The sequence below is a fragment of the Aegilops tauschii genome, chromosome 7 (genome assembly GCF_002575655.3).
Source record: "Aegilops tauschii subsp. strangulata cultivar AL8/78 chromosome 7, Aet v6.0, whole genome shotgun sequence".
Classification (NCBI taxonomy): Eukaryota; Viridiplantae; Streptophyta; class Magnoliopsida; order Poales; family Poaceae; genus Aegilops; species Aegilops tauschii.
Window position 1 is genome coordinate 69,785,665 of NC_053041.3, and position 10,456 is coordinate 69,796,120.

General features: G+C 47.3%; 1 protein-coding gene and 1 pseudogene across 1 annotated transcript; both read right to left on the minus strand.

Annotated features, from left to right (window-relative positions):
• Positions 1 to 1,074, minus strand: LOC141026841 (uncharacterized). Its single transcript, XM_073503700.1, has 2 exons — positions 662 to 1,074; positions 1 to 421 (listed from the first exon to the last, which is right to left on the minus strand). Exons 1-2 carry the CDS (start codon positions 1,072 to 1,074, stop codon positions 1 to 3), a joined length of 834 nt encoding a protein of 277 aa, XP_073359801.1.
• Positions 1,075 to 1,837: 763 nt separating this feature from the next.
• LOC109742931 (uncharacterized) lies at positions 1,838 to 5,488 on the minus strand (annotated as a pseudogene).
• Positions 5,489 to 10,456: the final 4,968 nt, after the last annotated feature.

Consider the following 10,456-nt stretch of genomic DNA (forward strand, 5'->3'; position numbering starts at 1 on the left):
TCATTGTTCCCAGTAGTAGGGGTCATCCCAATGCTCCTCCGCCTCTCGCCATTGCTTGAAACCTTCTCTGGTGGTTTCGATTTTCTTCCATGCCTCGTAGGTGACGTACGCATCTTTCGCTGCGTACTCGATGAGGTACTTTGGCAGTGGGCTGATCCCCCATAGTTTGTGGTCCTCTTCATTGTTGATCTTCTGCTTCATTTTCTTGTAGGATGGGTGGATGAGGCTGGCTGCAAACTCAGCCAAAGACTGCCACCTCTTTCCATTGTTTGGAACTCTCCATTGGCGCTGCATGTCGACGAACTTGTCGGGGTTGATCTCCAAACCAGACAACTTCAGCTTCTCCTTGTCACCTCCAATGCAGAAGCCAACAAAGGTGTACAACTCCTTCTCCTGCAGGAGCGGGCGGAGTTCCTTGGGCCTGCATCAAATTAATCTGGTGCATCAAATTCATCTACTTCAGAAACTACACTAGTACAGCCAGTTCAGAAACTTCAGAACTTCAGAACTAGTATTGCATCTACTTCAGAACTATTGCATCTACTTCAGAAACTTCAGAACTACAGAAACTTCAGAAACTTCAGAACTACAGAAACTTCAGAAACTACTAATTAGACAGAAACTTCAGAACTTCAGAAACTTCAGAACTGGATGTTTTTACCATTTGGTTGCCGCGGTGTTGTGGTATACCAGGCAGAGATCCTCCACGCATAACTGCAGAACTGCAGCCATTTGCGGAGGTTCGTCTTCGCTGGTATACTCGACATCAACGCTGATCGACCGAGGAAGCATGCCGCCGAGCCTCTTCCTGATCTCGCGGATCCTCTTGTTGGCTTCGTCCGGATTGCTGGTGCATATGACATCCAGCGGCTCCTTCAGGTGGGTATCAACCTTGAGCGGCACGGTGTAGTCCAGCTTCTGCCCGGGGACCGGAACGTCGTCGTCGACCACCATCGGCTCCTTGCCAGATGCCTCACCATGGTGATGCTTGGCAGACGGAGGGCAGTTGCTCCACGATGCCTCCGCCATTCGCTTGGCAGACGGAGGGGAGTTGCTCCACGATTCCTCCGCCATTGCCCTCCTGGCCAGCGATGGCGGGCTTGAGATAGAGCAGAGGGGAGTTGCTTGATGGTGGAGGCAGAGGGAGGCAGATGGAGCGGCAATGGAATGAGGAGGGAGGCAGAGAGAGGCAGAGGGAGGAAGATGGAGCGGCAATGGAATAGGAGGGGAGTTACCTAGACTGGAAGAAAACCCAAACTCCCTCTGCATCGTGGGGAGTTGCTAGTGGGGGGAGACATGGGGCGCACGGTTGCCTCGAAAACTCAAACGTCCCCGGCCCTTTGGTTTCTCGCAAGTGTCCAAACCCCGGCCTTCTCCTGTTTCTGAAACAAAAAAATAGCCATATTTTGCTCTAAAATTAATGATCACTGCAGCCATATTAAGAGATCAATCTTCAAGCATTAAAACAGCACCAAAACAATCACTGCAGCCATCCAAAATGGCACCAAAACAGCACCAAAACAACATTACAGCAAAAAATGCCACCAAAATGGCACCAAAGTATCAGCCAAAATGGCACCAGAGTCACTACAACCATCTTCACCATCAGCCAAAATGGCACCAAAACTACATGATTTTGCATTGTATCTTCACCATCTGCCTCTTCATCACCAAAGTCTCATGCATTTTGCTACCTGGAGAGAATTGTAGTAGAAAAACTACATCAGGATCACATCAACAAAAACTACAGAGAAGGTTGATCACCAATCAAAACAAGGAACATGCAGTAATAGTATTAGGTCACCAAGGAGACAAAATTTACCTTCATGTCCATTCGCTACTCATCGTCGTCGATACCAAAAAAAGGAACTCTATGCCCACTCCTGTTTTCCTCATCGTCACTACAATATTGCAGCATGGTATGATCAGTCCTGTTTTCCTCATCCTCGCTCTCATGCCCATCCGCTACCACCTTTCTTCTTTTCTTAATGCCTTCAACTGTTGCAGCATCAACAAGCACACGTTCCCGGTCCCTTCGCACTCTGCTTTGCACCGGAACTTCCATAGAGTCATCATCAGCTTGCACCGGAACTTCCGTAGAGTCATCATCCTGGTATGTTAGTCCACTACCACCGGGGCCCTTTTCCATTTCAGTTTCAGTCACACTCCACAAGTGTCTGTGCTGAAAGGTTTGCACAACTCGCCATTTTCCGTGCGAAAGATTGTCTGGCAGATAAAACACCATTGTTGCTTGTGCTGATAGAATAAAGGGATCATTCTTATACCAGCACCTTCTAGTGTTGATGCTTTTGAAGTAGCCATCATATTTGAAAAAAGAGTCTCTCTTCTTCTTGCCACCAAGATCAAACCAGTCACAGCGAAATAAGACAACCGAGCGATGGATGCCTCCACTAGAGTTGTACTGCAACTCTACGATGCTTCTCAGCTGACCATAGAAGTCAATGTTCTCACCATCATGTGTCCCCTCGGTGACGACTCCACTATTCTGTGTCTTCCTTCTTTCCTCGCGGTCAACGGTGTGGTACCGGACACCGTCAGCAATGCATGCTGAATACACTCTCACTCGCTTATCCGGTAAGCATGCCAAAGCAAATAGATCATCACTGACCTTCTTCTCCTCATGCAACTTTCCAATCTGCACAAATAAACCATTTAGCAACAATGGTATTTAACACTTGGTGAATAACACAGAAAACATAAAACATGTGGCTAAAGATCTCACATGATTCTTAAACCATTTAGCAAATCCCTTGGCAACCCTTTTATCAACATGAATCTGGCTTTCTTCCTGATTTAACTCTTCCTTGCATTTCCTGCAATGCCAACAAAACATGTGAATTAAAACATTAGGCTGGTGCCAACCCAAGCAAAAAAATATAACGAGTGCACAAGATATAATGAACTCGATATATGGTAGAACCTCAGCGCAATTGCTGAGCACAAACCAAACCATCTTGTCATACTTATCACCAGCCTCCAAGTATTTTGAGGCTCCAAGAAGTTTCACACCATGGTTGAAAACCGAGACATCACCACTTTGCGAATCAGACCGCTCTATATTTCTGGCCGGCCGGTTCCATCTCGTTTCCACATCTTCAAAGTATCTAGAGCAAAATGTCAAGCACTCGTCAACGACATATGCTTCAGCAATCGAACCTTCAGGTCTTGCCGTGTTTCGCACATAACGCTTACAAGTAAGCAGCCTTCTTTCGATTGGGTACATCCAACCATATTGCACAGGGCCTCTAAGCATTGCCTCTTTTGGTAAGTGCACCGCCAAATGGACCATCACGGTGAAGAAAGCTGGAGGGATAATCTTCTCGAGCTTGCAAAGAATAATTGGGATTTCTTTTTCAAGTCTTTGCAGAACAGTTACCTTGAGTGTTTTGCAGCACAGTTCTCTAAAGAAATTTCCCAGCTCAGCAACCGCTTCATATATATCCTTGTCCATGATTCCTCAGAGGCCCGCCGGTAAAATCCTTTGGAGGAGGATGTGACAATCATGGGTTTTCAGTACTGAAAGCTTGAATCCATCAGAAGTAACACACTTTGCTAGGTTAGCAGCATAACCATCTGGAAATCTCACCGCTCTTATGAATTCACATAATGCAAGCTTTTGTTCTTTACTCATTGTATACCATGCTCGTGGCATTTCAAATGAATCTTCATCATCATCATGCTGTAGATGCAAATCTGATCTTATGCCCATGTCCTTCAAATCAAGCCTAGAACTAACCGTGTCCTTTGTCTTCCCTTTAATTTTCAGAAACGTCCCTAGTAGATTCTCGCATATGTTTTTCTCAATGTGCATTACATCGAGATTATGCCTTAACTTCAGATCAGCCCGGTATGGCAGGTCCCACAAACAAGACCTCCGGTCCCAACATTGACCTTCCTCACGCTTTCTTTTCTTGGAAAGCTTTCCTGGTCTCACATCTTTCACCTTTTCAAGTTGCTGCTCCAGCTCTTCTTTAGTGAATTCAGCTGGCTTGTCACGGGTTTCATTCTCACCATTAAAATCTTTGCTTCTTAGCCAGCGATGGTTTCGGGGAAGAAAGCGGCGGTGCCCAATATAGCAGATCTTGCTCCTTATTATCTTTGAGCAAGGGTCTTTGTCACAATGGACACAGGCATTATAACCCGCTGTGATCCTCCCAGACAGAGTGTGCAGAGCCGGGAAATCATGGATGGACCATATGATTGCAGCACGTAGATTAAACTTTTCTTCCGGACTCAAGGCATCGTATGTAGGTACACCGGTCCAGAGCTGGAGCAGTTCTTCTACGAGGGGCTCCATAAAGACATCAAAATCCTTTCCTGGAGACTCTGGACCTGGGATAAGCAATGACATCATGAAGTTGGACTGATCCATGCATGCCCATGGTGGCAGGTTGTACGGCACCACAAAAACTGGCCACATGCTATAAGACGTGCTCATGTTCCCAAACGGATTAAACCCATCTGTGGCAATGCCAAGTTTTATGTTCCTTGGATCTGCAACAAAATCTAAATGTATACGGTCAAACTCTTTCCATGCCTCTCCGTCCGCTGGATGGCTCAGCTCATTGTCCACAGGTTGCCGCTTCAGCTTGTGCCACTGTACCTCACGCGATGATTTCTTCGAGATGAACATCCGCTGCAGCCTTGGTATCAACGGAAAGTGCCTCAGTACCTTCTCCGGTATTGACTTCTTCCCATCAGCATCTTTCCACCTAGAGGCATTGCATTTTGGACAGTTGTCATGCTTTTCTAAATCCTTCCGAAATAAGACACAATTATTTGGGCACACATGTATTGAAACATAACCTAGCCCCAGCCTGCGGATTATGCTCAATGCTTCATCGTAAGACTTGGGAATGCAGCTATCAGGGAATTGCAAGGTCAAAAGGTGGAGTATTGCGTTGAATGCAGCATTGCTAATCCGGTAGAAAGACTTGATGTGGAGTAACTTCACGGTGAAGGTAAATCTTGAAAATTTACCCCCTTCATGAGCTGCGCGCTTCGCCTCCTCTAACACCTCAGCAAACATCGACTTCTGTCCATCAGCAAGGCCTTTAGAGTTGTAGAGATCCTTCAACAGGTCAGGAATCCTATCATCTTCATGGCCATCCTCTTCCTCCAAACCAGCATTCTCTCGCAAAACCTTTTCCATAAAATCAATGCCAGCATCACCACCACCCATCATATGAGGGGCCTGTGTATCATCTTCAAAATGTCGAGGTTGTCCATCTAAAGGTTCTCCATGATATATCCATCTATCATATGTGCTGGCCATCCCATTAAGAAGCAGATGATCTTCCACTCTTCCTTGAGCTATTCTTGAACGGTTGAGGCATTCGCAGCATGGGCAAAGAATGGCAGCATCCTTGGCAAAATTTTCCCGAACAAATTGCATGAATTCATTAACTCGCTTCATATGTTCTTTGGAAAACCTTCTGACTCCTTTTGTAATCCAGCTTCTGTCCATCTGCCAAAGACAACAAATTTTTGCAAATTAGCAACCAATCTAAGTGCATCAACATTAATTAATGAAAATGGATGGCAGTAATGGCAGCTAAAAATCCAGAAAATAAGGTAGGCACCCAACTTTATATGCTAACTGCCTAGCCACAACATTCAGCTATTTCCAATTTCTCACCACTTTAGTCCAGTTCACATGGTTTACTGATTTCACATGGGAGCAATAAAAAGCAGTTCACAGGAAATACATATTTCACATGGGAGAAAAGAAAAGCTAACAAAAGCATGTAAAACCTAAATTAGATCTTCAGCTGCATCCATCTCCAGCTGCACTAAAAAATAGAGGAGATCCAGCTCCAGCTGCATCCATCTCCAGCTGCACTAAAAAACAGAGTAGCATCCAGCTGCAGCTGATGGATTCACACTCAAATTAAGCTACACTTGACTACTAGCTAGTGTTCATCACACATCTAGCTCCTAACTCCTAATAGTGCGCATCTAGGGTTCTTTAACTCCTAACAGTGTGCATCTAGGGTTCTAGGGATCAGAAGAGAGGGGGAGAGGAGAGGGGGAGAGCATACCGGGAGGCCTGCTTGCGGCGGCGGCGGTGGGGGCGGCGGAGAGTCCCCCATGCTCGGCGAGCCGCTCCTGTCGAGCCAAGCAGCGAGTTGTGGGCGAGGCGAGTTGCTTCCACCGCCCCTGCCAGTTGCTTCCGCCGTCGTGGGCGAGGCGCGTGCCCCGACCCACGGCCTCCCCACCGGTTGCTTCCGCCGCCGGCCCCGGCCCTGCCACCCCTGCCGGTTGCTTCCGCCGCCGCCGCCTACGCTAGACCATTTCAGAAACGAGGGGGGGGATTTTCGCCAAGTGTTGGCTCGAGAGGGGGGGAATTTTCGCTAAGTGCCGCCACTCGACTCTTTTCCCCTACTCATCAGTGGGTCGCACTTGTCAGTGTGAGACGATGCTGCCAGTGGGTCGCACTTGTCAGTGTGAGACGATGCTGCCAGTGGGTCGCACTTGTCAGTGTGAGACGATGCTTCCGGTTTTGCTGACAAGTTGGCCCCACCGCAGTCATTTTCCCCCACCGCAGTCATCCCCCCCCCAGTCATTTTCCCCCACCTCATACCCGCCGCCGCCGCCGTCTCATCCTCCTCCCCGCCGACTCCTCCCCACCGCCGCCGACGACTCCTTACTCTCCCGTGGAGGTATGAATCCGCCGCTGACTCCTTCCTCTCCATTTGGTTTTCTGCTGCTGTTTAGATTAGGGTTTGATTCCATTGAATTAGGGTTGAACTGATTGGATTAGGTTTTGATTAGGGTTCTTGCCGACGCTGTTGTTTTCTATTGGATTGGATTAGTTTTTGATTAGGGTGGTTGGATTAGGGTTCTTGCCGCCCGCTGTTGATTGTATTGGATTGGATTAGGGTTCTAACAGATATGCCCCCAAAATGTAGCACATGGGCACATTTATAGCAGATATGGTTCTAGCAGATATGGTCCAAAATTAGAGTACATTTATAGTGATGTTCTCTGTTCTCTGTTCAGCATTGTTCTCTGTTCTCTGTCCAGATAGAGTAGTATGTTGTTAACAGAATTGTTCTCTGTTCAGCATGAATTGTTTTGCCATTTATAGTAGTATTCCAAATTGTAGTACTATAGAGGTGTTCTTGCCATCATAAATGTCCACAAGTGCATTGCTTTTTTTCTCAGTTTTGCCATCATAAACTTGGCTTAGTTTTGCCACATGATCAGTTAGTGTGCTGTGATGAACTTGTTGTTTAATTACAATGCAGTAGTAAATGTTTGCTACATCGCTGCTTTTCAGATGGCTGACTTGGAAGGTTTCGAGTTCTTCACGATCATACTTGAGATATCCTCCAGCAGGCTGGTATATAAAAGAAGAGATCTCCCCTTCACCCGTCTCTTTATCATAACTCTGCTGTTTGCTACATCACTACTTGACACTCGCTACAGAGGCTGCCTGACACTTTTATGAAGATGCTGGACGGCCGTCGGCCACCGAAAGTGAAGTTGCGGCAGGCCGGCAGTGGGCTTCGCAGGCTGTGGGACGTGGAGGTGGTGTTCGACACCGACGGCCACATGTACCTAGATCGTGGCTGGAAGCAGTTCGTCCGTGCCTACGACCTGCGGCAGGGGTACTTCCTTGTCCTCAGGTACGACGGCAACGCCATGCTGATCGTAAGGTGTTCATCACGACTATGTGCCGCATGCGCTACCAGGACGACGATGATGCCAGTACGCTCTGCCTCTTCTTCCTCTACATTTGGCTTTGTCTCACACCGATTGTTAAATAAACCTGCTTGTTGCATTTGGTCAGGAAATAGGAGCAGCAGCAGCGACTCTGGCTACAGAAAATGCAGCTGCGAGGATGGCTACAGCAAAAGCAGCAGCAACTCTGGCTACAGTAAAAGCGGCATCGAGGATGAGGAGGAGCAGAGCGGGGATGAGGAGGTGGCTGGCGATGACCACGCGATAGTGGTGGCTGACGATGGCCTCGCGATGGTGGTGCCTGAGTATGCGCGAGCGGCGGTGGCGGTGCCTGAGGATGGCCTCGCAATGGTGGTGGTGCCTGAAAATGGCCTCGCGATGGTGGCGGTGCCTGACGATGGCCTCGCGATGGCGGTGGCGATCCCACAGCTGGGCGACAGGACCATGCCAATTGTGGTAGAGGAGTACATCCCACAGCCTGGCCACTTCATCCAATTCGCCGCTCTAAGCGCATCAAGATGATGAAGGAGAAAGAGAAGGAGGAGTGAAGATCTTAAGAAAATAAGTCAATGTTAAGTATGTCAGGTCATATAAATCTGAACATGTCAATGTTCAGTATGTGGTCATGTTAATCTAAACATGTCAACCTTTGGTGTAAACCTTTTAAATATGTGGTCATGTTAATCTGAACATGTCAACCTTTGGTGTAAACCTTTTAAGTATGTGGTCATGTTAATCTGAACATGTCAATGTTAAGTATGTGGTCATGTTAATCTGTCCATTACCTTCCAAGCTCAGTTTTGTAATTGATGGGAATCGAAATTTTGTGCATGCTCATGGATGAAAGATAAAATTGTGTGTTTTTTTGCTTCCTCATGGATGCTCATTCATTGAATATTTTCTGATAATATGCCCAAATTTGGCACATGCCTCCATCTTGTGATGGCAAACAATGTTGCCAAAGAGAGGTTCCAACTTGTTTCACAAAAAAATCATTTTTCATTTTTGGAATGCCAAAAGCACGTGTTTTTCGTGAAGCGGCTACAAAGAGGGACATTCCAAACGACGCATTCCATATTTATCTCAAAGTAGACCCTATTCTATGGACGGTCGCCAAAAATCATGCATTTCCGACCCTCGTAGCTACTCCCGGCCATTCAGACAACCATCGGCCGATTCAGCTGGAACCGGTTGGAATTTGAACTGCGGGTCCTCCATAGCTTGCCCGTTATTTTTGCCAAAAATCATTTTTAGCTTCACAGGTAGGCATTTCATCATAGAATCACCAACAGATATGCATGATCAAACCCCTAGCCGCGGACGGCCGACGCGACAAGTTAGACCGGTTTTTGAAAACACCGTAAAAATTCAAAAAAATTCAAAAAAATGGGAGACCTCCACGTCACATCATCAAATGTGGCCTACCAACTAGTAAAAATATTAAACTTGGAATACCGATGTTTTCTTGAAAAAGTGTTCTAAAAAACAACCTACCATGAACGAAGATTCATGTCTTTCAAGCCAAACGAGCAATGATATGGCCACATTCGTTGAATAGTTTGTGATAATATGCCCAAATTTGGCACATCCCTCCATCTTGTGATGGTAAACAATGTTGCCAAAGAGAGGTTCCAACTTGTTTCACAAAAAAACCATTTTTCATTTTTTATGCCAAAAACACGTGTTTTTCGTGAAGCGGCTACAAAGAGGGACATTCCAAACGGCGCCATTCCATGTTTATCTCAAAGTAGACCCTATTCTACGGACGGTCGCCAAAAATCATGCATTTCCGACCCTCGTAGCTACTCCCGGCCATTCAGACAACCATCAGCCGATTCAGCTGGAACCGGTTGGAATTTGAACTGTGGATCCTCCATAGCTTGCCCGTTATTTTTGCTAAAAATCATTTTTAGCTTCACAGGTAGGCATTTCATCATAGAATCACCAACAAATATGCATGATCAAACCCCTAGCCACGGACGGCCGACGCGACAAGTTAGACCGGTTTTTGAAAACACCGTAAAAAATTCAAAAAATGGGAGACCTCCGCGTCACATCATCAAACAACTAGTAAAAATATTAAACTTGGAATACCGATGTTTTCTTGAGCTATTCGGTATGATTTTAACCATTATTTGTACAAAGTTTACAAAAAAACCCTAAAATTTTCTGCCTCAAAACCCAAAAGAATTTCCCTCCCACCCCAAAATTTTCCCTCCACTCTCCCAAAATTTCCCTCCCTCTCCCAAAATTTCCCTCCAACCCCTCTCCCACTAACAGGCGGGACCCACCACCCCCTCTCCCACTAACCCGCGGGACCCACCACCCCCTCTCCCACTAACCCGCAGGATCCCCTCCCCTCCCTCCCAAAATTTCCCCATTCCGCTCCCCTCCCCTCCTTCCCACGACCGCGCCGCTCCTCACCGCACCGCCACTCCGCGCCGCCCCGTCCCTCCCCTGCTCCTCGCCGCACCGCCACTCCTCCCCACTCCCCGACGACGGCACCATCGACGACATCGCCCGCCTCGTAACCCTAGGCCACGACGACAGCGACCACATCGACGACGGCGGCCACATCGACGACGACCACCGCTGCATCATCGACGACGACGGCCACATCTATCGCTGCATCATCTACTAGGTACTTCTCCCCTCGCTCCATCTCCCCTTGATCTTCTAGGGTTAGGGTAGATTTTCTAGGGTTTGGTAGATACCCGTCATGGGTTCTTCTAGGGTTCATGGGGATGGA

Bases quoted from the DNA above. Each gene is read 5' to 3' on its own strand.
- LOC141026841 (XM_073503700.1), bottom strand. From the start codon at position 1,074: ATGGCGGAGGAATCGTGGAGCAACTCCCCTCCGTCTGCCAAGCGAATG. The intron at 422-661 runs GTAAAAACATCC...AATTTGATGCAG, and splicing joins AACACCGCGGCAACCAAATG to GCCCAAGGAACTCCGCCCGC.